Source organism: Acyrthosiphon pisum, chromosome A1, assembly GCF_005508785.2.
Source record: "Acyrthosiphon pisum isolate AL4f chromosome A1, pea_aphid_22Mar2018_4r6ur, whole genome shotgun sequence".
Taxonomy (NCBI): Eukaryota; Metazoa; Arthropoda; class Insecta; order Hemiptera; family Aphididae; genus Acyrthosiphon; species Acyrthosiphon pisum.
In genome coordinates, this window is record NC_042494.1 from 161,361,908 (window position 1) to 161,386,838 (window position 24,931).

At 26.4% G+C, this 24,931-nt stretch overlaps 3 protein-coding genes across 5 annotated transcripts in view; 2 read left to right on the forward strand and 1 right to left on the reverse strand.

Annotated features, from left to right (window-relative positions):
- The first annotated feature begins 37 nt into the window (after positions 1–37).
- On the forward strand, positions 38–736 carry LOC100166110 (ubiquitin-related modifier 1). Its single transcript, XM_003245531.4, has 2 exons — positions 38–250; positions 329–736. Exon 2 carries the CDS (start codon positions 343–345, stop codon positions 652–654), a length of 312 nt encoding a protein of 103 aa, XP_003245579.1. The 5' UTR covers positions 38–250; positions 329–342; the 3' UTR covers positions 655–736.
- Positions 670–4,082, reverse strand: LOC100165407 (nuclear pore complex protein Nup50). Its single transcript, XM_001945542.5, has 3 exons — positions 3,730–4,082; positions 2,545–3,123; positions 670–1,806 (listed from the first exon to the last, which is right to left on the reverse strand). The coding sequence occupies exons 2-3, from the start codon at positions 3,101–3,103 to the stop codon at positions 836–838; spliced, it is 1,530 nt and encodes a 509-aa protein (XP_001945577.1). The 5' UTR covers positions 3,104–3,123; positions 3,730–4,082; the 3' UTR covers positions 670–835.
- A 737-nt stretch (positions 4,083–4,819) lies between these two features.
- Positions 4,820–24,931, forward strand: part of LOC100168146 (vacuolar protein sorting-associated protein 13) — a 28,447-nt gene continuing 8,335 nt past the window's right edge. For 2 of the 3 annotated variants that reach the window (XM_003245530.4, XM_008186398.3), the window contains exons 1-50: positions 5,209–5,352; positions 5,452–5,610; positions 8,227–8,313; positions 8,395–8,595; positions 8,951–9,186; positions 9,744–9,882; positions 9,962–10,081; positions 10,162–10,288; positions 10,620–10,854; positions 11,191–11,305; positions 11,365–11,614; positions 11,682–11,996; positions 12,196–12,348; positions 12,414–12,594; positions 12,663–12,849; positions 13,529–13,611; positions 13,729–13,882; positions 14,333–14,568; positions 14,638–14,923; positions 14,994–15,217; positions 15,409–15,567; positions 16,717–16,839; positions 16,918–17,087; positions 17,153–17,306; positions 17,423–17,552; positions 17,639–17,763; positions 17,914–18,172; positions 18,238–18,377; positions 18,555–18,686; positions 18,750–18,875; positions 18,962–19,064; positions 19,133–19,282; positions 19,346–19,533; positions 19,726–19,863; positions 19,924–20,007; positions 20,081–20,263; positions 20,332–20,478; positions 20,548–20,718; positions 20,781–20,932; positions 20,988–21,105; positions 21,167–21,391; positions 22,019–22,243; positions 22,331–22,534; positions 22,594–22,731; positions 22,811–22,969; positions 23,128–23,285; positions 23,359–23,464; positions 23,986–24,221; positions 24,423–24,585; positions 24,647–24,860. In XM_003245530.4, the coding sequence (XP_003245578.1) occupies positions 5,511–5,610; positions 8,227–8,313; positions 8,395–8,595; positions 8,951–9,186; positions 9,744–9,882; positions 9,962–10,081; positions 10,162–10,288; positions 10,620–10,854; positions 11,191–11,305; positions 11,365–11,614; positions 11,682–11,996; positions 12,196–12,348; positions 12,414–12,594; positions 12,663–12,849; positions 13,529–13,611; positions 13,729–13,882; positions 14,333–14,568; positions 14,638–14,923; positions 14,994–15,217; positions 15,409–15,567; positions 16,717–16,839; positions 16,918–17,087; positions 17,153–17,306; positions 17,423–17,552; positions 17,639–17,763; positions 17,914–18,172; positions 18,238–18,377; positions 18,555–18,686; positions 18,750–18,875; positions 18,962–19,064; positions 19,133–19,282; positions 19,346–19,533; positions 19,726–19,863; positions 19,924–20,007; positions 20,081–20,263; positions 20,332–20,478; positions 20,548–20,718; positions 20,781–20,932; positions 20,988–21,105; positions 21,167–21,391; positions 22,019–22,243; positions 22,331–22,534; positions 22,594–22,731; positions 22,811–22,969; positions 23,128–23,285; positions 23,359–23,464; positions 23,986–24,221; positions 24,423–24,585; positions 24,647–24,860 (8,209 nt within the window). In that variant the 5' untranslated portion in view covers positions 5,209–5,352; positions 5,452–5,510. Of the gene's footprint in view, positions 4,838–5,208; positions 5,353–5,451; positions 5,611–8,226; positions 8,314–8,394; positions 8,596–8,950; positions 9,187–9,743; positions 9,883–9,961; positions 10,082–10,161; positions 10,289–10,619; positions 10,855–11,190; positions 11,306–11,364; positions 11,615–11,681; positions 11,997–12,195; positions 12,349–12,413; positions 12,595–12,662; positions 12,850–13,528; positions 13,612–13,728; positions 13,883–14,332; positions 14,569–14,637; positions 14,924–14,993; positions 15,218–15,408; positions 15,568–16,716; positions 16,840–16,917; positions 17,088–17,152; positions 17,307–17,422; positions 17,553–17,638; positions 17,764–17,913; positions 18,173–18,237; positions 18,378–18,554; positions 18,687–18,749; positions 18,876–18,961; positions 19,065–19,132; positions 19,283–19,345; positions 19,534–19,725; positions 19,864–19,923; positions 20,008–20,080; positions 20,264–20,331; positions 20,479–20,547; positions 20,719–20,780; positions 20,933–20,987; positions 21,106–21,166; positions 21,392–22,018; positions 22,244–22,330; positions 22,535–22,593; positions 22,732–22,810; positions 22,970–23,127; positions 23,286–23,358; positions 23,465–23,985; positions 24,222–24,422; positions 24,586–24,646; positions 24,861–24,931 lie in introns of those variants that run through there. The other variant, XM_029488722.1, reaches the window with a different exon arrangement.

A 24,931-nucleotide genomic window follows, 5' to 3' on the forward strand; every position in this document is an offset into this window, starting at 1 on the left:
ATGTTGTTATTCTGCGTATTATCATAAATAATATCATCAAAAAGTTAATATTTTAGAATGTTTTATAATAATTTATTAATCCTGAGTTTTTTTTAAATTAATAATTTCAATTCTCATTTATCCTGTTTTACATTTACAACTACGTTTAAACTTGAATATAATTTATAAAAATAAATGCACATACCTCGAAACGTCGTACTAGTGGTATTTTAATTCAATAAATATAAAAACTTGAACTCAGTACCAACAGGTAACAGAGTAGTATACATTGTATTAAATGTTCATTTCCTCGTAGGTAATTTAAATGTAGCTGACATTTTTCGTTTAGATTTTTAGAAAATAATGGAAAAGGGACTGAACATAACCACCGAATTTACAAGTGGACTTCAAATTCTATTTAACAACATAAAGAAGCACAAAGTGGTATTGCCTGAAACTGAAAATCCTTGGACACTAGGAATGCTGTTGTTCTGGATTAAAGACAATATATTGGTCGACAAAGACAAATGTGATTTGTTTATGAAGGGCAACACTGTGAGGCCAGGCATCATTGTAGCTGTTAATGACCAAGATTGGGAACTCTTGGGCGATTTAAAATATTGTATTAAGAATAATGACAATATTACATTTATATCAACATTACACGGTGGTTAATAATTAAAACACCAGTTATTTTATTTATTGTTTATTTAATATGAATGAAACCTACTCTAATCAATATAACTTATCCCACAATTGTATGTATCCTTAATAATCTATATAATAGTCTGGAAAAATATTAAATTATACAAATATGAAAATCAATTATTTTTAATCTGAAAACTTAAAATTCGAACTACTTTTTTAATTTGTTTAGTTCGTTTTCAAATGTATCGGTGATTTGTGAATCCTTAAATTTGAATAGAACCGTTTGTGGTTTGGTACTTTTTGTAGGATCAAGAACACATGTTAATTGAACATTTTTTGCATTGCGTTTAGTAAAATTAACAGATTCATTCAGTAACGTATTTGCCATAATAGTTCCCAAGGCACTATCATTCCTCATAATCAATTGTATTTTTTTATCATCTACTGGTTTTAAATACAATTGACCAACCCCGAGTTCTTCATATTTACCATTTTTAAAACAAAATAGTTTACTTTTAGACTCAAAAACTGCATCGCTCTCTTTAATAGGTGTAAAATTTACAACTGGTGGTTGATCCTCATCTCCATCTATTGGTTTTTGAGATTCCTTCTTCAAATTTTCAGAGGAAACTGTCAAGGTAGGCGATTTTGATCCAAAACTAAAGAATGGCTTGGAATTTTGTTCTGTAGGTTTAAATGAAAATGACGGTAGGGTACTTCCGAAATTAAATGGAGGCTTTGTGTTTAATGTCTTGCATACAATAGGTTTTTCTGCGGCTACCGCCTTTTTATCCCTAAATTTAAAGTCAGGAGATTTGCCAGTAAAACAAAATGACAATGACTGTTTGTCAAATTTGAAATCGCCCAACTTGTGTGTTGTCAGTGAATTCTTCGATTTTTCTGAAGAAGATGGTTGTAATTTTGTTTCAACATCTTTTTTTTCTGTATGTTCTGTGACCTTCTTATTATCAAGTTTCAAGATATTTGAACTTGATTCTTTGGCATTAGTGTCTTGGCTTTTATTACCATAACTAAGCAATTGTTCATTGTTAGAATTATTGCCAGTTGGATTTGTAAAACTAGCTTCACTTCCCTGGACATTGACAGAATTATTTTTTACTTCATCAGAGTTCTTTGTACGTGTTATTTTACTTTCCATTACTGATATTTGAGGAGATCCTGAAACATTTTATTAATATATTAATATAAATCATTTAAAATGGACGATAACTTTAAAACTCAATGAATTGATCCATAACTTCCCAAAACAATAGTATTAATTAAGTTTTTACACTACAGACAATGATAAATAGTTAGCAAGTGTAAATTTCTAGATATGGGACATATATTTTATCATCGGTCCAGAATTTATTGGATATGCTTACATTTAAACTGTAATGTATATCATAACTTACTTACTTACTTATGAAAATTGTATTTTATTCTACATTAAATATGTTAGATTGTTAGAATTATACTAATAACTATTAAAAAATTAATTTTACTATTTTTATTAACATTCTCAGAAAAAAATAGTAACTATACTCCTTTTCAAAAGAGAATGTACAGGTCGGTGACGCGCATTCCCCACCAATTTTTTATTGTTGGTGTAATTAAGTGGTTCTCGACGCAAAAATCGAATCATTCGACATGTGCGAGAGCGGTATATTCTCTTTTGAAAAGGAGTATAGATCCCTACATTTTTCATAGTTGTTAACCTAACCTTAAATTAAAAATACATATACAGTAAACTCTCGTTGTGTAACTAAAGGGAAACAGAAAAAAGAATTAGAAATAAGATTAATGTAATGTTAATATTACTTGATAGAGGTATTTCAATTGTGTTTGGGATATCAACGTTTGACATAATGAGAATCTACTGTATAACATAAATATTATGGATATAAATATGCAAACCTTCAGTAGGACCTGTTGAAGAATCAGGAGTAACTGTTTTGCAACTAGAAATATCAATAAATCTGTTAATTTTTTTTTCATAGTCTTTCAATGTAGGAGTTAGCACACAATGTGGATTTTTCTGCACAGCATTTGTAATAAATTTAACAAATGCCTCGTTAAGTTTCATCACCATAATATGATTTACATTTGGCGGAGTTGAACTTTTGGAACTGTTACTTTCTGAAACTGTTAAGCTACTAGATGTGGTCAATGAATTAATCGTTGATGCAGATGGATGATTTCCACTCTCACTCGGTGTGTCATTTGATTTTGACAAAAAAGAAAATGCTTGTTTGGAATTTAGATTACTGGTTAGATTGTTGAATCCCGAAAATCCAGAAAATATTGGTTTTAGTTCACCAGATTCGTCTCTTTGTAATGTTCTTTTTGCTCTTTTCAGAACTCGGTTTTTTAATACAGATTCGTCTGCAACCTTAAATATTCCTGGGTCTACTTTTTCTTCTTCCTCATCCCAATTGTCTTTGGTTAGTTCATTACCTGCTCTGCGCTTGCTCATAATGATGAATTTTCGCTAACCTTTAAAACAAAAATATATGTTGTAGGTATTAACTAATATTAGAACTTTGCGCCCGAATGATTTATCCGGGTTTCGGGTTAAACACCAGAATAAAAAATTCAAACAAACATTTGGGTGTTAATAATCGTTATTATTGGGATTAATATCGATTTATACTGGTGTTTAGTAATTCAGAAGAAACATAATATTTTTTAGTTATTATTTTTAAACGAATAATAAACTACATAAAATATAATATATAAAATGATACATAAAGATTGTAAAATAAAAAATTATTCGGGTTTCAAGTAAACCTTAAAGTTTTATTTGGTTAATTAATTAATAATGAATGTTAATTTGAGTGTTTAGAAAAAAGAATCATTTGAGTTATATGGGTTTTGGGTGTTTGAATTTTTAAGGGTTTTAAATGTGTTACGGATTCTGGTTAATTCAAGACTAAAATGTATATCTATGACTCAATAATAACCCATACATATATTAAGTTTCTAGTTTCTATTTTCTAATAAAAAATTGTAGTATTAGATTTTTTGGTTGATCTCTAAATAAAAAAATTAAAGCAAAGTATGGGAAAAAATGAAATAAACAAACTAATTTCTGAAGCTCACCTTTTTGCTTTTGACAAATTAGAAGAGTTCCGAGTCACTAGATAACTCTAGTTATTATAACGCAGTTTACACTTCACAGTAAGAATAAATTTCGGAATTTAAACCTATACGCCCCAGTGTAGTGTAAACTACACTTTACGTCTTATTCTCTTATTTCTTAACGCTGAATAATAACCGTCAATTTGTTAATGTGAAAAATAGGACGCAACTAGTAACTGATAAATATTAAATGGTAATAGTACTAATTTCGATAACCACGCAAGTACGAAACTCAACCCTCAAACACGGCAAACACTCTTCTCCTCACTCCAATCACCACCAGTCGCCAGTCGTCACTCGTCAAAGAATAAATAAAATGAGAAATATAATAAGAAAATACACCAACCACAAATCAGTTGTAGCATAGAACCAAGGTGGATGTATATATATATATATATATCCACCTTGCATAGAACAATATGGAAGCGAAACTCGATCAGCTGATTGGGGCTTGGTTACCTATGATCTGAAGTCTGAAACTAGGAAAAACATGAAAACGGTTCCACGCATCAACATGATATTAGACCCATGGTTACCAATATTATGATAACGGTTCCAAGACTATAGCGGGATACGCTACGCGGGGTCGGCTTGTTTACCATTCACTATTTCACGTATGCCACGCCTCCCTGGAGACCGTATTCAAGGCCACAATCGCTCGATTCGGCTATTTCACCGAGTTTCATACCCCTGGTATTACCCACTAAAAATCATAAATAAAATTCTAAAGTTTAGGTTGTAACTTTTAATAGTATAGGGCCGATTTTTTTTTAATAATTTAAAGAGTATATAATAGTAATCGGCGTATCGCGATACTTTTTTTAAGGTATCTTGCTTAATAATGTATACTGCGGAAACTTTCAAACATAAATAATAACTAATATTAATTTAATAATTAAATTTCGTGAAGAAGACATTTTTTTTATAGCTATATAACTAGTAACTTATAGGCTACTACCACTATAAAAAAAAATATTGGAATCACCGGCATACAAAAAACATATTGAATTAATATTAATATTTAAAATATTTAATATCATCAACAATGTCTGTACCAGCGTGCCCTGTGGTATGAATTACGAATTAAGTTTATATAAATGTAATTTAACATTTTATGTAATAAAGTAATAATAAGTATAAACTAATAAGTAATGAGTATTTAATATAGTAGTAATAAATATTGTGGTCTTTGTCATTTGGTGATGACGATAGTCGATAATAATATAATAAATGTTTACACTTTACAGCATTTCATGTTTATTATTTATTTAAATTCAATACCACGGACGTACGTACGTATGTACGTCCGTGTTCAATACTCAAAGCACCGAAAATCTCAATCTCAAACTAAGGTTGGCAATGTTGCCATAAAATAATGTTACTAACTGATAAAAGCTTGTTTTTTATCAACCGTTATCTATTATTTTACTAATTTTTATTATTCAATTCGTAGATTCCTATAACTAAAATTCTATGATTATGTCATCAAACTTTCATTAATTGTGTATTATAGATTTAGTAATATAGTACCTATATATACATTTAATATACTTGTACTTTTATTCCATACTATACTACACTTCTGTAAGTAAAACAGTTTTAATTAATTTATATTGTATGTATAGTTAATTGTATTATTTTATATTTATATGGAAGTTTAAATATTGTTTCTGAATTATTTAGTGATGATGTGTTATACTATATTTGATTTTAATCAATAATCTCAAAATTCATATGAAATCATGGTGTTTGAATCTTTGGTGGCTGATGTGCTCAACAGGTTTATTGGTGAATATGTTGAGAATTTAGATAGTTCTCAGCTGAATATTGGAATATGGGGTGGTGAGTAAAAATTTGTACACTTCTTAAATAAATTGATAGGAGTAGCAATAATAAACATTACTTCTAGCTTAAAACGCAATTAACTATTTTACTATTTCAAAAATATTCAATAACATTTTTGAGTAGGTACCTAATTTTTTTTGTACAACCCTTAAAATAGTTTTTCTTTTCGACCCCTGGTATATTGTTTTGTCTGTTTTAATTTGATATAATATATTTTTTTTTAGCTGCCTTCACAAGTTAAAAAGTAAAATTAAATAAATGCTTTTTATTTAAGTTTTTAATATAGGTAATGTCATAATTTTTTGTTATAGTATTTTGGTTAAAGCGCTATTTCTAATGTTTTTTACTCATAATTTTATCTTAAATATCATTTTTTATAATTTCAAATCTGTATAAGATTGATTTGTTATATTATTTTTCAAATCATATTATTATTATTACAATACTAAAACATATTATATAAAAAATAATCTATTGAGATTGTTATTATATTTTATTATTATTATATTTAACACTCTAAACAATTTCAATGAATAAAGAATATTTTTCTTTTCTAGTAAATTGATATTTTCATATACCTAATAATAATTTTATCGTTTATGATACTGATTGAAAGTTGAACACATTCACTATAGATGATGCCAAATGGTTTGCATTTGCTGAAAATGCCAATTCGAATCATGTACCTTGTTATAAAATGCATTACAATTTAGTCAATATTACGATTAAACATTTTGTTTCTCGTCAGCGTATTCTATAAACATTATTTCATAAACAAGTGCAAGCCTTACACTGATATTTTATTTTTTCAATTTTTAGGAAAAATTTTTAAAACCTATTTTTTCAGGGTCATGACAAAGTATACACAGTGAACGTATTAAGGTGGCTTAAAACATTTTTGTATTGTGTATACAATTGCCTATTAATAAACAAATAAAAATGATTGATTACAATATTTCTTGATTGCCATTATGTAATTTAATTAATTTTGATATTTTTAAGATCTCAACTTCTAAATATAGTATATATTTTATATAATATAATCTACTATCGACTATCAAACCTAAACTTTAACCAAGTGCATCTTTCATATAGTTTAACCGCCTGATTTATTTCTTTTTCACTTTATATTTTTACAGTTTGTATATTTTGACTATTAAAAATAATATTTTTTTAACAAATAAATAATTGTGTTAATTAAACTTAATTATTCAAATATTACTGAGATAATAATGGGTAACTTTATACTCCATTACGTGTACAAAATAATATTATACTTTTAAAATGCATTGAAATTCGGAGTTACCTATGATAATTGTTTATTATGTGTTTATCAAAAATATATCATGTTTATTTTACTTGTTGACTTGTTGATAATTTATTTTGATTAATATAAGTTAGTAATAAATGTTATTTAAACAAAACACCAAAGACTTGAATAAACTAAATTTAAAGTAAAAGAATGTTATTGTTTTTATCATATTTATTTATTAAACATGTCAGTCACACCTATATTATTATATTACTCTAGAATCCGTTCAGGTTAAGATTGAACCGGCTTCGCGCATGCAGACAGAGCCGCCAAACAGTGCCTGACCCCCTATGCAATGGCTATGCGTTCTGTGATTGGCCGACAGTCATCGCCCGCTGTCGTCGATCGTCGGCGCCGGTGTTGGCCGCCGTGCATACGCTCCCACCAACGTCCGAAATGCGCGAAAAAAACGTGTTTTGGTCGAGCCGCCGGTTCAATCTTAATCAGAATGGAGTATAAATTATTATTGTTGCGTTTCATAATAATTGAAATACGTTGATAGTTTTAAAAATATGTAGATTGTGTTGAAGTTCAACTAAGTTAAACACTATCAATAAAAACCAATTATGTTGTTAAATTTTATTTGCTTCTTAAATAATTATCTTATCTCTATAAGAACTATTTTTATAGTCAATTATTTGTTCCTAGTTTTCATTATTAAATACTATAGAAGTCTGTTTGATTTATACACATTGATTTCCAAATTAACGAGACAGAACAGAACAGAAGGATTTTATCTTACTGGTTTTGTCAAAACTCAATTATCCTTTTAATCTGTCTTTGTATATTTCAAATTCATAAATTTAGTGCCACGAGTAGTTATTTATAAGGGTCTATTTTTAATGTATAATATCTTATTACTGAAACAAAATTATGATATTTTAGTATTTTACATAAATTAGTGAAATTAGTAGCATTAATTATTGTGATTGAGTTCAAAACTAATTAATAGATTATGTTTAAATATTAAATACACACAACTATCTGATAAATTGCAATGTTTCAGCAAAGTATTATAAATTAATTTAAAACCTATATTCTATCCAGGATAAGAGTATATTGCACAGCCGACAAAAATTGTTTGTGTTGCATATAATACCCACCTATAGGTGTCATTGTCGACTTGTGATAGACAATGATTGCCAATATTTAACATCCAATGAAAAAGTGTCTAGTAGTTGCCTAGGGGGTCCCACAGGTTTTGTATCTCCGTCTGCATGTGCAAAACCAGTATACTTTTAACCTGAACAGAGAATGATATATTATAAAATTTAATAAATAATAATAAATGTTTGTTATAGGAGATGTTGTTTTAAGAGATCTTAAACTAAAAGAAACATGTTTAGATAGTTTAGACCTACCTGTCAGAACTATTTATGGACATCTTGGTAAACTTAAATTACTTTAATTCTATTAAATTCTATTGTGTTAAGTACTTATATATGTTGATGTTATTCTTTGTTACATAGGCAAGTTGGTGTTAAAAATACCATGGAAAAATCTTTATAGCGGTTCAGTAGAAGCATCCATTGATAGTCTTTTCTTACTTGTTGTTCCAACACAAGATGTTACATATGATGCGGAAAAAGAAGAGAAAAACAAACAAACAGCAAAACAAAATGAAATTTTAAGAATAGAGAATATTAAGTTGTTGGATCAACAAAAAAATAGTATGTGCAATAATCACAATATAAACTAAAAAATTAAGTAGATATGCATAAATACTATTAAATGATAATTTGTGAAAAACATTTTTTTAATCATTTGTTTCAAAATTTTGCTGTTAATTTGTTTCAACATTAAATGTTTCATAACATTTATATATTTTATTCCCTCAAGAAATTTCCATCAAATATTAAAATAAGAATTTCGATGCATAATTCATAATATTTATAATTTTAAAATACTTTGAATCTTTTTGTCATGTTTACACAGTTGAAATTTTTGGCTCAAACTTTTTTTTTATTTATTACTCATTGGACATTGATTGTTTATATTTAATATCATTGAAAAATTATTTTTTAGAACTGGATCAAGATAATGTAAAAGATTCTTTTGTTGAAAAGTTGGCTACTCAGATTATCAGAAATGTGCAAGTCAATATTAAAACAATCCATATTAGATATGAAGACCGAGTAACATTTCCGAATAATCCATTTTCTTTTGGTTGTACACTTTATGATATAACTTCTCATTCGACTGATTCAAATTGGAATAGATTTATTGATAAAGGCCAAGATCCACTAGCAATGATCTTTAAGGTAGGTACATTTTAAGAAGCATAGTTGATACAAGTTATAATAATATGTATTTCGACATTTTGTTACTGTTATTATTAATACTGTAAACGTTAAAATGTAGATCACTGACCACCGGTAGATCATACTTTACACCAGTTCCTGTATTATAAATTTGTAAATACGTTGAATTCTTTTATGATCCATAAATGTATTACATTTGGGCTTCCACCAGTGGCGCAATTATGATTTTTAAAAAACTACACCATTCCTTAGTGGCTGTTATCAAATAATTATAATAAAAAAAATGAAGCATTAAATACCTTAGTTAGGTTTTGACTGCCTAACTGCAAACAATACTGACACTGTGTTTAGAAAGTAGATTTGTAATTTCTTAAGATATTTAAATATTTTAAATATTACTAATTTAACAAAATACATTACTAAATTTATCCTCTTTTTTTTTTTAACTTAAAAGTGAGTTATAATTTTGTAAAATTCAAAAATAAAAATTAATTATTTTTATAATAGTTATTAAAAAGTGTTAGGCTTGTATTTTTTTTTAAATGTTATTTTCTTAGATTATCTCTATGGAAGGATATGCTGTTTATTGGAATTCTAAAGGTAATTTATTCACCGAACAACCAAGAGAAACATACAATGAGTCTTTCATAAATGGAATACCAAAGAAAGATGTTCTACCTGATGGTTATGAATATTGTAAGTTATTATATAAATATTTGTTTATATTTTCATTGTTTGTGTAATTACTTATGAAAAATATTACTTTTTATTTTAGTGTTGGGTCCAATTAACGCTAAAGCTAAAATGAAAATGAATCCAAAACCAGAATTAGATGGTAGTGATTATACAATACCAAAATATTCTATTTATATTGACATGGAAAGCTTAAACATAAGTAAATACAATATTTTTAAATAAACTATAGATTTTTATTTTAAACAAAAGTTATTTACATAATATAATTTTATGGTTTAGGAATTAGTAAAACTCAATATCAACATTTGATTATGGCTGCAGAATCTTTAGATCGTTTAACTAAAGCAATGCCTTATAGAAAATACCGACCATTAATTAAAGAATATAAAGGAAACTATAAAGAATGGTAATATTGTTTAAACAAATTATTTTTAATTTTATTACTTAATGAGCAACATTTTAAAAATAATTTCCCCGAAAGGTAACTCACAAAATGTATGTATGTATGTATACCAACACACTAGATGATAATTTTTTAATAAAGACAATTTTTTTTTGTGTTGTGTGCTCTTTTAATATAATAATAATATGACAAATTATACTAAAATTTAAATTTTGGTATATGTGAATATTATTGTTTTTTTAGGATATAGGTACTTATTTTAATTAAACATGATATTATATTATTTATGTTTATGTTTTATTTAGTTAACTTTTTGTTTTTTTGTTAAATTTAGGTGGAAGTTTGCATATAAGTGTGTATTGGAAGAAGATGTAAGAAGGATACATAGAAATTGGGACTGGGTTCACATGAGTTCACATAGGAAATTAATTAAAGAGTATAGTATTCTTTACAGACAAAAACTAGAATCAAAAAAACCATCAACTATAACATTGAATAGAATATCTGAATTGGAAAATAATTTAGATGTGATGAATATTATTTTGACCAGACAAAGAGTAGAAAATATAGTAAGAATCTTGCGTACAATTTTTAGTTACATTTTAATGCATTCTTTAAATATTTTCTTCTTTGTCTTATATTTTCCCAAAACACAATTTTTAATATTGGCGTTGTATGTTTTTAATTGTTCCATCTGGTGTGCTTTAACAAATATATTTATTATTATTTTCTTCCATATGAAATAAGTGGATACACACATATAGTTCAAATTTATAAATTTTAAATGTATTCAATTTCTAATTTTTAGCTTATTATTTTTAATATTGTTCTTAATGATGAACAATTAGACAAAAACTTCTCAACTTTAGTCTATGAAAATTTTAAGTATATATATGTATTTACAGGTGGAAAGAGAAGGAAAAATTCAAGAAGAAATAAAAAAAGTAGAAGCAGAACGAGGATGGTTCAGTTTTTGGCGTTCCAAAAATGATAATGATAAAGAAAAAGAAAAAGATATTAGTAATTTACGGTTTTAATAAAAGTTAAAAAGCTTATTTTAACTCATTTTTGTATTTTAGTTAAACAATTTGAAGAAGTTATGAATGTTAGTGAAAAAGAAAAGTTGTATAAAGCAATAGGTTATCAAGAAAGTTCAGCTACAACAATATATCCCGAAACATTTATAGACACAATATTTAAATTTTGTTTACATACATTAGAAATATCTGTTTTCGACGAAGAATTTACATCTACACAAAAAGTTTTGACTGTCTGTTTTAAAGAATTTTCATTGGAACTTCAAAGAAGATTAACAGCTAATGCTATTAAGTATTACAATACAATTATTTACATATTATTATTTTCATTTAATAACATATTATAATTTATATTCCAGAGTGGAAGCTTCTGGTGAAACATTATCAGTATTAGGTTTACAACAATTAAATACAATACCAAAACTTATTATCTCTAAATCATTTGATCAATACAAAAGCGCTCAAGATTTAGCATGTAGCCAAAGCGTTGATCAAGATAGTATTGATAGACAAAAGTATTTATTCAGTTTGTTGTTTGAAACAAATCCTCTTGATCAAATTTGTGATAGTAGAGTAATATTGTCATTTAGACCTTTAAAAATGGTCTATGATGCCCAAACTATAATTAAAATTATGAATATATTTACAATACAACAATCAAATGTTACAACACAGTACGTTAAATATTAATTTTATTTGCTTTATAATTTAGTAGTTGACAATAAAATAAGTGAGATATATTATATATACATATATTTTGATATTTACATATCAATTTTTTTTACAGTATTTTTCTGTTATATTAGTATATTGAATTGTATTAAGATTGTATTTTAATTTATGTTAATTTAAAATTATTTTTTAATTACAAAGATTACAAGCTGCAGCTGGTACAAAACTAGCTGAAATCAAAGAAAAATCTGCTCTAGGTATGCAACATATCATAGAAGAACATAAAAGGCTTGAATTAAAGATTGATATGATGCCATCTTACATTGTTATACCACATGGTGGATTTTACAGAAAGTAAGAATTATTTTAAAATATTAAAAATAAGCAAATATTAATTAACATAATTTTCTTTCTTACAGAAACCAGTCTTTATTAGTTTTTAATTTAGGTTGTTTGAAAATAAAATCCAAACCACAAACTACAGATAATTTAGTAAGTATACATTCAATGCATAAAAAGGGAGCATCACAATCTGAAGTTTTACAAGAAATTGTAAGTCGTAGCTATGATCGCTATTACATTGAATTAGAAAATGCTCAAGTAGGTGAAAATAATACTAAAAATAATACTATGTTATAATAATATTAATAATAACTGTTCATTTTTAGATATTAATTGCTAATAAAGGTGACAAGTGGAAAAATAAATTTAATGAATCATTTCAAAATGAACTTTATATTCTGAAGCCAACCACTGTATCTATTCAAGTTGAAAAATGTTTAATAACTGATGATCCTCGTTTACCATTACTGAAGGTGACTGGAGAACTACCAGCTATTGACATAAAAATTGCAGGTGATAAAATTAAAATTACTTTATATTTTTTACATACATATTTTCATGATGTTAAATGTATGGAAGATGTGAGTTATATATTATCAAACTGTCTACTGTTCAATAAATAAATTAACATTAACTGTCATTATTTCGGGGTTGGTAGTGTTACTGTGTTAGTATATTTTATAAAATATAAATAATTATTTTTACATTCTTCATAAGCGTTGAATCCATTAAAATGTTATTGGGGGCTACATTTCTAACATCAATGTGAGCGGGAGGGGGGTCGATCTCACATAATTAAAACGCTGTATACATTTGAGGGAGCTAATGGGATATTTTGGGGACGATAAGTCCCCTTAGCCTCCCTGTAATTTGCACTTATTGATATTCTTGTATGCATATTTGAGAAAATCTACTCTTTAATCGAAATAGAATTAGATGTAATAGAATTGGATTTTGAAATCAGCTGTAATATATATTTATTCAAATACATCTACTAAAAATATTTGTGAATAATAATTTCTATAAAATATAACATAAAAAAAATGTGTTTTTATGAATTAATAAATAGTTTAATTTGAAATATATACCATTGAGTAATAGTTTTAATTATATTTAATTATTTTGGTCTTTTCTATGTCTTGAACATACATTATAATATAATCATTACTCATATTATTTTATGTTATTACAGAAAATCGCATTTTGGATGCTCTATCAGTGTTTTTAAGTGTTCCTTTACCAAAAAAAGCCCAAGAATCAGACAATGATCCTCATGTAATTATTTTAATATATTATTCTTCTTTTGTATGGTTAAGTAAATTATTGTTATACTAAATATTATAACATAGCTTTTTTTTTAAAAATTGAATGTATAAATTAATTTTTCTTAAGGATTTTGATATACTTGGTTCAGCAATGTCATTACGTCAAAAAATTGATTCATTCAATATGACCAGAAATTTAACCAGCCAAAGAAAAGAAGCAGAAAAATCTTCCGATGTAAATGTGCAATTTACATCATTAGATGTTAAATTAGTTCTCAAACGTAAGATTAATACACAAAATATAATTAATTAATAATTTTTAGCTTAACCCTTTGACGAGTATGGACGTATATATACGTTTTGTTGAAATGCGCCTCGAGGAGTATGGACGTATATTTACGTTTTACACAAAAACCTTATTTTATCTATAATGTTATGTCCGTATTAAATTGACGATAATTTATGAGTCGTGTGCTGCTATCTACTGGCTAGGATTGGACGTATATTTATGTCTTTACTAAAATACCGGTATCGTATTTAAGACATAAATATACTTTACGTCTTTACTTTAAATACTTTATCCAAGTTAGTCATTCCTAATTCACTCCCTGGGTGTAAACTAATAAATCCCGATTCACTCTCCAAAGTGTTAAGCTGATATTTAATTATTAGTTATATACTTATATGTTTATTTTTTAAATAATTGTATTCTTGTTTTTCTTTAACTTTAGGCTTGTCAATTAAAGTATTATCTTATGATGACAAAGGTTCTTGGTTAAGTCCATTATTAGACTTTAATTTACTTACCCTTGAACTGTCATTAACACAGCAATCATTTAATACGAGTATTGCTTTGAAATTGGGTAGACTATTTTTAGCTCAGTATTATAAAGACACTATTATACCCTTAGTTGACACACCAAATGAAGATGAAAACCAGTACCTCTTACTTATGAAGTATACTCTGGTGAGTATACATTTTATATTTAATAATTATTTAAAATGTGACAAAGTCTTGAAAAATCTATTTTTATAGGTAGATAAAAACTCTCCAGAATTTAATACAAATGATAATGTATTGCAACTTCTTGAATTAAACTTTACTAAGTTATTAGCAACAGCTAATAGAGATGCATTGCTTTACTTTTTTGATTGGATGAATAATGTTAGTTCTAATATAACAAACATGCAAAAACAGTATAATTATATCTCAGAATCTCCGCCGCAAGTTCAAAAACCTATCAAACTTAAAAGAATGCATTTAGTTTCTAATGCATTGTCAACTATTCTTGAAGAATCTGCTGCAAGTAAAGTTCTTCAATGTATGTATGAAATAATTTAATTTAAATATATTGACTCGTGCTATTTATTAAAAAAAACATATGTATTTAGTGAATAAAAAAATATCTGAGGATAAAGACATCAAAGATTTTAAATTAGTAGCTAAAATAGGGGAAATACAACTTATAATTGTATCTGAAGCTGAAGATTTAGCTCATATGCTTATAACTAAACTTGAGTCATGTGTTGAAATAAAAAAATCAGATATTAAAATTGATGCTAAATTACGAAATATTAGTGTTTTTGATCCATCATCAGATACAATTTATAAACATGTAAGTAACAAATATTTTAAATTAATTTACTAATATAATATTGTTCAATATCATTTGTTAAATGCTATCAACTGTTCCTCGGAATTATAACACTTCTATATTAGCAGTTAGCACAATTGTGTATTTTTGGAGAAACCTGCTATTTTATTTTTTGTAATGATTCACTAACCATTTAAATTTTACACATTCAGATTATTCATGTTGCTGAAAATGACGAAGCTTTGAAATTTCAAATGATAATGTATAATGAACAATATCTTATTGATTATGATTCACCAGAAATTTTTATGTTAATTTCATCAGGGTGTATAAAATGTGTATTTTTAAATCGTTTTATGACCAAGTTATTGGTAAGTATATTTTACTTTTAGTTGTATATCTACACTACTATATAAAATGAAATCGCTTTTTTTTGTTCGGGATTAACTCCAAAACTACTTATTCAATTGTCGTGCAGTTTTTTTAAAATTAAAAAGGACATCACAGAGAAGGTTTTAGGCTAATTTAAAAAGGGAATTGATCACCCCTGGTAGAGGCTATAACAGGAATTTTAAGATTTACGATAGACATTTTTGTTTATTAATTGTTGCTATGGGTTATAGGAGTTGAGAATAATATTTATTTATTATTATTATTTTTTAATTTGAATATTACTGGAGCGTCTCAATCTCATTTGTTTCAATCAGTCGAAGTTACGATCAGACGAGTACATTCACTTGCGTAATGCCATCGCTACTGAAGGAGATGCGGCCAACATTGGTCGTTTGTCCATTCCTTAGCCCATTCTTCTTTTTATATATATAAAAATGAATGTTTGTGTGTAGATTAGACCTCTGGGAAGATTTAAAAAGGGTTAAATTTGGTTTTTTTTTATTCATCTGATTTTAGTACAGTTAGGTGTTAGGTTAGGATGTATTAATTGATTATATTAATCCACCGTAGGTGAAATTAAGTAAAAACGACAAACTTTGTATAACTTAGATACTCTAGAGCTAAATCATACACTTACCTACAAACAGCACGGGATCTGCGATCTACCGCAGGTAGATTGCCTACCTGATAATATACAGCTGTTAATCAGAATTTTTATTCTGGTCAACGGAAAAGTTAAGTTTTGAACGCCATACACCGAATATTAAATAGCGAATTGAACAAAGTTTAAGTCATATAGAGTTGGTACATTTAATGGGCGATGAAGTGCACGGGATCGGCTATTTTTAATAAAAATATATTTATCATTAATACCGCTAGAAACATTTCAATACATTTTCATTAACCGTTTTGTATATTTACTTGCCGATCACATTAAACGATAAAAAATTATACATATCATCGTTCGAAGGCAAAATAAACAACCAATCACAAGTGAAGCTGTGACGGGTTGGCTAGTCTATTATAATTTTGTTAGAAATAAAAATGTTTAAATTATCTTGTGTGATAAAAATAACCATATAAAGTAATTTGTCAAAATGTAGTATCTGATTTATTTTTACCCACAGAGCTTTATAAATCATTTCCAAGCTGGAAAAGCTGCTGTTTATGAAGCCGGGGCTGCTGCTGTAGCTACCGCTAAAATGAATGTGAAATCTGCTACTCGTGTTGCTCTTAAAATAAATCTGAAAGTATGTATTTAATTTCCTGTTTGATAATAAGTGATTTAATACTTTTTTTTTAACAATTTATTTATATTTTTGTTAAAGGCTCCAGTCATTGTAGTACCACAAAACTCTTTTAGTTTGGAAGCATTATGTTTTGATTTTGGATATTTATCTATTACAAACTCATTTTTGGTTATTTCCAAAGGAACTGATCATATTCCAGCAGTTATTGATCAATTGAGTTTAAATTTACAAAATCTTAAAATATCTAGGTATAATTATTTATAAGATTAAAATATATTTGTATAATATATGTTTTTTAATATATTATTTTCAGAGTAAAATTGAATGATTGTATCAAATCTTTTGTGTTTGACTGTCTATTGTTACAACCTATTACATTTTCGCTTATTGTAAAACGTAATTTATCATCAGCATGGTATACCGATCACCCAGATTTTGATATTGTGGCTAAATTTGACTCCATCAAAGTATAATTAATAATGCTTATATATTTAAAAAATATTTAAAAATTAAAACATTAATAATGCTTATATATTTTAGATATTATTATTTGTTTAATGTTAACAAATTGTAACTGTTGTAGGTAACTGTTAGTCATATTGATTACATTTTAGTAATGAAAGTATTAAATGAAAATCTAAGTGAGGGAAAAGATGACTTGACTCCAACAAATAACCAACCTTATTTAAGCACATCTCAAAATGATTCAAATGGTTGGTTGCATATATTATTGAACATTTTGATAGTTAATTTTGTAAATTTAAATATCTTATCGTTTTTTTTATTTTATTTGTTTTAGAGATCAAAGTAATTGTTGATGTGGAAAAAAATAAATCTTTGTCTCAAGATATCAGAACGTTAGCTAAATTTGAATTTTCTGTAAAAAATATTATACTAGAGCTATTTAAAGGAGGTCCTGATGAGGTAATTGACAAATTAAACTTTTTTTATATTAATATATTTTTAAAACTTTGATATTTGTATCATCTAATTTACGAGTTGTGATATTTTAATTCTTAAAACAACGAGAATCGAATAGCTTTTATTTTTGTTATTATTATTATATTTTTGCAGAATGGCTTACAAATTAAGAATAATAGTATGGGACAATTTATGTTTTCCTCATTAACTGTGGATGGATCAATGCAGACAGATCTTTCATTAGCTTTGTCATTATACTTGTTAGATGTAACACTAGATGATACACGAGTAAATAAATCTCCAGGAAATAAGGTAGTACGTTATATGGAGAGAAAAAAGAGTGATCTTGAAAATGAAAGCTTAAAAAATACTATTGACATGAAGTACAAGCAAACCCTTGCTGGATCAGATGGTAATTATTATTATTCAAAAATCCCTTTAAAATCACTAATTTTCTAACACTTATTGATATTCTAGTTCAGCTGAAAATTTTTAGTTTTAATTTAATATTTAATGTGGAGTATATTCAATACTTGTTGAATTTCTTTATATTGCCATCTCAAAATCAAGATTTAGCTATAAATGATGTAACAAAAAATGCCAAACAAAATATAACGGTAGTAATAAAATGAAATAAACAATATTATTAATAGGACGTGATACCTGCATGTGTTGTCTCCGTCTTAAAAATTTGCTATGTTACGCACTTGTAAGACGGAGACAACACATGCGGGTATCACGTCCTCTTAAAACTACAAATTTGGTAGATTATTTATTTTTCAAATATGTTGTAGAAAGAGAAACCAAATGTCATAGAACAAAAAGAAAACAATAAGACACTTATGTTAAAAGTACAATTAGAAAAACCTGATATTATATTGGTTGAAAGTTTAGATGACATCAATACAAATGCAATTATTATGAATGTAATAGTATTAACAATAAATAGATTAATAACTTAATGATTAATTACCATAAATTAATTTTAGACTGAAGCCACATTGAAACTGCGTATGTCTACCCCAACTCGTCAAACTATAAATGGAGAAATTAAAGATTTGCAATTGTATTCTTGCTGCTATAATCCTATTAGAAGAAAAGATACATTGAATCAAGTTAATATTAATTTTTTGTGTTTTTATAAATATGTTTTAAGTTAATTTGTATATATATATATATATATAATATTTATATTAAATAGATATTAAGACCAGTTACTATAAATGTTATTGGTTCAACACCTGATGATACTTGCCTTAACATTGATGTAACAATGACTCCTTTGATAATATCAGTTACACCAGGTAATAATTTTCTAATGAAGCCATTAAATTTAATTTTTATAGTTTTTAGAATATTTTGTTTTTCTTAGCCAATATTGAAATGTTAAATCGTATCAATCAAAGCTTAACTGAAAAAAAAGAAAATTTATCCGAAGAACCAAAGTATGATGAACAAAAATATGAAGATTTGTGGAATAAAACTACGTTTAATGATTCAGAATTCTGGTTTTTAAAAACTGGTAAGTGTATTATTTAAAGTCATTAAATATTAATTACTGGTTGATATTACTGAAATATTTCAGAGTTAGGTGTGGAAGCTAGTAATTTTGGCAAAGATGATATATTACCTATATTAAAGAAAAGTGAAGTTTGTATAATATCAATTCCTTCAATAGTTTTTACTATTGAAGCAGGAATTGGCACCAAGACAATGCCAATGTTATTAACAGAGTGTACGTTTAATGGTTCTGTAAATAATTGGAGCTCTAAGGTAAGTTAATAATACTATTAGTGAAATAATTAACTTGGTTATTGCTATTATATAATTTCAACTAGTTAAAAATCTATGATGCATGTATTATGATTTGATGATTTTAATAATTATTTTAAAATAAAAAAATCATCAACATTTTTCATCTTTTGTAGTAATTATAAGATGTAATTTTAATATATTATTTTTTAGTTATCTGTTGCGGGAGAGTTAACAATGCAAATGAATTATTATAACAGTCGATTAGCTCTTTGGGAGCCATTTATTGAGCCTGTTGAAGTTGAATCTACTATTGGTACTAAATATAAACCATGGTTACTCGAGCTGAAGGTAATCAATTCTAATTTTAAATAATTTTAATTTATTATTTAAATTTAATTAATATTTTAGTTGGAGACTTTTGACCAAAACTTAAGTCCTCAAGAAGAAGTATTTCAAAGGAAGCCAACAATGAAAATTTCTTTGATATCATATGTATGATTTCTCAATGAATGTATGAATAACACAAGTATGTAAAATATTAATTTTGTTGTTATTTTAATTTCAGGAAACTATTGAAATAACAATGACGAAAACTGCGTTAGAAGTTCTAACCAGTTTAGGTAAAGCTTTTAATGAAGCAATTACAGCAGAAATACCACTTTCAAAAAGAATTGAAGCAGCTCCATATGTTGTTCAGAACAATCTTGGATTTGATATAACTATCATGATATCAAATACACCGTTTAAAGTAAAAATAGGATAAAAAGGAATATATATATATATATATTTAAATTATTTGAATTTTTGTATTTATAGTTATACAATGTAAGTAACAGTGACGACGTTGGTGATAATATTATTCTAAAAGATCGAGAACAGATCAGTCTTTGTCTTAAAAATGATGATTCAGTATCAGATCATTTACGTCAGAGTAAAATAACTGAAAGATCTTTAAAAATTAAGGTTGTAATAAATTATTCTTTTTAGTATGATCTGAGAACATGATCTTAAAGTCATTCATTTCCTTTTTAGATTCAGGAAAATAATAATGTTACAGAATTTAGTTTACCATTAATAAAGGCCGACAAAAGATATTTTAATATTAAACATAAACTAAGTTCTGTAAATGAACCCTGGGGATTAGTAACTGACACTCAAGTAATTAATGGCAGCATGGTTGTAACATTGAGAAGTGTTGTTCAAGTAATGTTATATTTATGAAATAAGATTTGATTATTTAACTAACTACTATTTTATTAACATAGATTCATAATCACTTCAATGAAAGCATATTTCTTTATTATAAGAAACAAGGAAAATTGAAAATGATCGGTAAAGCAAAACCTAACAAACCATTCAATTTACCCGTTCATTCAATTTATTCACAAACCAAAGAAATATTATTTTGTCCAGAGAAGTAAATCAATCTAGATTAGAGTTTATGACAATTATAATAATAATTTTATCTCTAGATATCAAATATGCGTTAAATCTTTTATTTGGAAAGATATCCAACCAGTTATGAAATTACGTGCAATGCTACAGTGTCCACCAAATCAAGTTGAGGACAGAGATCCATTTTTTATACAAGTAAACTAAATCATTTAAAATGCTTAAAATATTATTAATAATATTTAATTTTTATTATTAGTTATTAGGAAATATGGAACACATATATTTTGAGCACACCGATCGATATTTGATGTCTAGTAATTGCTATAATATTCATTTATATCCTACAGTTATATTAGTCAATGCTCTACCAGTAAATTTAGATTGTTTAATGCAAGGTGATTCTGAATTAAAAACATTAGCTCCTGGAGAAAAAATAAACTTACCAATTGTGGAAATTGGATATTCTTGTCTTACATTGCAGGTATTTATATCTTTGATTTGGTTTTTGTAAACATTAAAAAAGTTGAAATAATTTAGGTATGGGCGTATAGCTAAGGAAAATTAATTCATACTTTCATTTCATTTGAATTAAAATCAATCCTTAAGAGGATGTGATACCCGCATGTGTTGTCTCCGTCTTACAAGTGCGTAACATAGCAAATTTTACGCTCAGTAGAACACGTGCGGATATCACATCCTCTTAATGAAATATATATAAAATACAATACAATTTTTTGGGGAAATGTTAAGCTTATTATATTATTAAGATAATGGGTAAAATGAGTTAAGTTAGGCAAAATGAGAAATACTCATAGGGAAGTGAAAAGTTGCCAGAGAAGACCCCTTAAATGGAATAAATCTAAATATTTTAAATTTTAAATCATGCTCTTTAACTATACTTAAAATTTTCAAAAATCTGAGTTTGAATAAATGAATTATTAAATGAAAATAGATGGAAGAGGGGAAGATTTCTTGATAAATCAATCTGTATATTTAAATTAAATATTTTTAAAAAACCATACACATTTGTATGTTAGCTTAAATTTAAAATTATAAGTTTTGGGTTTGATTTGTTTTTTTTATCGCAACAAATGATTTATTTTCACAGATAAAATATTTAGATAAATATTGGGATTGCAAATGTACTGTTGAGGAACATCCAGATGAATTTTCCATTTGGTCATTCACAAATAATGAAGATAAACCTGATACAAATGCAAATGTTATAAATTTTGGCATACGAACTGAATTTCACGAAGGAGGAACACATGTCAAAACACTTTATTGTCCATTTTGGATGATCAACAAGACTGGAAAAATTCTTACTTATAAGGTATTAGATCAAAATAGTATATTAGTATTTTATTAGAAATCAAATATATATTTTAATAAAACATCTTGTATCTTATAATATTTATAGGCTGTTGATGATGAGGCAAACATGTTACAACATTCATCAAATCCTACAGAACCTTTAATGTGGTCATTTAAAAAAAAGATATTTTTTGCTAATAAAAAAGCTTATGTTAAAGTTGATTCAGGTCAATGGTCTGATAAATTTTCTTTGGATGTGGCCGGAAACTCTGGATCAATTATGTGTAAAACAAATAACATTCTATATCAGGTAATATTTTTGTCTTAAGATGTTATGAATATTTTTTTTATAAGTATTTGTTTTTTTAGATGGGCGTACACATCCAACTTACTAACAATTCTTTAACAAAACAAGTTACATTTACTCCATTTTACATCACATCCAATCAATGTCCATTTGCTATTGACGTTCAAGAAATGTATAAGTTACAACAAACTTGGACTAAAGTATACTTAAAATTAGAGTTTATTTTTTTTTAATATTACAAGTTGTGCAATTTATAATTTATAATTTCCTATTTATTAGGTGGATCCAAATAGCTGTATGCCATTTTGGCCTCAAAACATTACAGATAAACTGAATTTAGACAAAATATTTATTTTTCGTATAACTGGTACATTAGATGCATCTACACCATTGCCATATTATAAATCAAGAAGTGATTTAATACGTCTCCGTAATAAAGTAAATTATTAAAAATTATTTTACTGGTCAATTAAGATGTGTGTTTTAATAGATATTTTTAGTTACTATTATTGATAAATAATAAATTAAAAATATAACAATAGTTTTGTTAATCTAGAGTAGTATTAAGATTTCTAACATTGAAAGTATATTTATAGTATAGTGCTGTTCAAGTGGATATTCAGATGACAGAAGGTGGAACTTACATCACATTTAGTCCATACATGGAAGGAATGGCACCTGCTTTAATTATAAATCATACAGAAAGTTACCTAAAGTTTATTGAACACGATTTATCAGAATATTTAGACGAAATGTTAGTTATACTTATTGCTTATAAGTTTTAGTGTTAAATTATGCATTTTTATTACCTGATATGTTTTTTGTAGAAAAATATTACCACCTAGGCATAAAATGTTTTTTGCATGGACTACTCCAACAGATAACCCTATTATTTATTGGAATATGATGCAGAATCAAGCAGATTTAAGAAAAGTTAGTAAAAGTTCAACATTTATTTATGCTAGAGTCATATTAGTGGTAGTGAATAGAATTTTCTATTGTTTCTACTGATTGAGAGATATAAATATATTATGTCCTGAGTATCTTATATAATGTACTATTTTTATTGTAATTCTAAAAACTTTCCGTAATTATTTAAAATAACTTACAGTTAATACCCTAATGATACTTAATAGTATTAGTATTTTTAATTTATTACATAAAATTCAACCCAAAGTGAAAAAAAGTAGTTACCTGTTACATAACACAAATTCATTTAAACCAACTAACTTTATTCAAAGCTTAAAATGTATATTTGGATTGCCGTCTTAAAAACTAAATTAAGTTTAATAAAAATTTTAATTAGAATTAAATAAATTTGAAACCGTAAGTATCGATTACTATAGATAAAGTTTCTATGGATTAGGCATTTTCATATTATTCACAAATTATATCACAATATTTGAAAAAAAATAATTGGTTATAATCCGATTTATATTTTGTATCTTTTCCAGGATGGTGTGGGGACATTCAATCATGATGATGGTATAAAAGTGTATTGGATTTCGTTTTTAGATGGTATACAACGTATTCTTATGTTTACTACTGATGCCAGTATTGCTGAAGAATGTCAAGCTTCGAGTAAACTTGAAATAATAAATAGAGAAATATTAGTTTCTATACATTCATTAGGTTTATCATTAGTGAATAATGATATTTGTATGGAATTGATGTACTTGAGAATTGGAAGGTAAAAATTATGAATTCATATTTTAATAATTAGTATTTTTGTGATTTAATTATTATTTTCATTTGGTTAATAGTACTGGATTTGCAGGCTTATCATAATACTTACTGATGTATACACAATTTGTTTTTGTGCATACTTAAATAATAAATAAAAATGTGCTTTTTAGAATTTAAATTTTTTTAAATGTAATTCTTATTATAGTTCTGGAGTAATATGGGAAACAAAAAAATTAAGTGGTTCTCGTTACATACCAATGACACAGAAAGAATGTGAACTAATTGAAACATCTTATATACGCTATACTAGAATGTTGGCCATTGGCGAAAATGAACCCATTGTCTTCATAAAAGAATTGAATATTGAGGTATATTTCAGATAAATTGTACCATTAAATTAAAAATATTTATATAAATTTATATTTTTAGGTGAATTTTGCTGAAAATGTTGTTACAAAACCTTCTAAAAAAAATATTAGACGAATTTACAATACTGGATTTTGGCTTAATTTGCAGTCCTCTGATTATACATCTCAGATACATGCTAAAATAAATAACTTACAAATTGATAGTCAAATAGATAATTGTATTTTCCCTGTTGTATTTGCTCCTGTACCACCACCAAAAACAATTGCAAGAACAGGTACGTGTTCATATTTTATAAAAAAAAAAGGCACAATAATAAAAATTTATTGTACTTTGGACTTTTTTGAA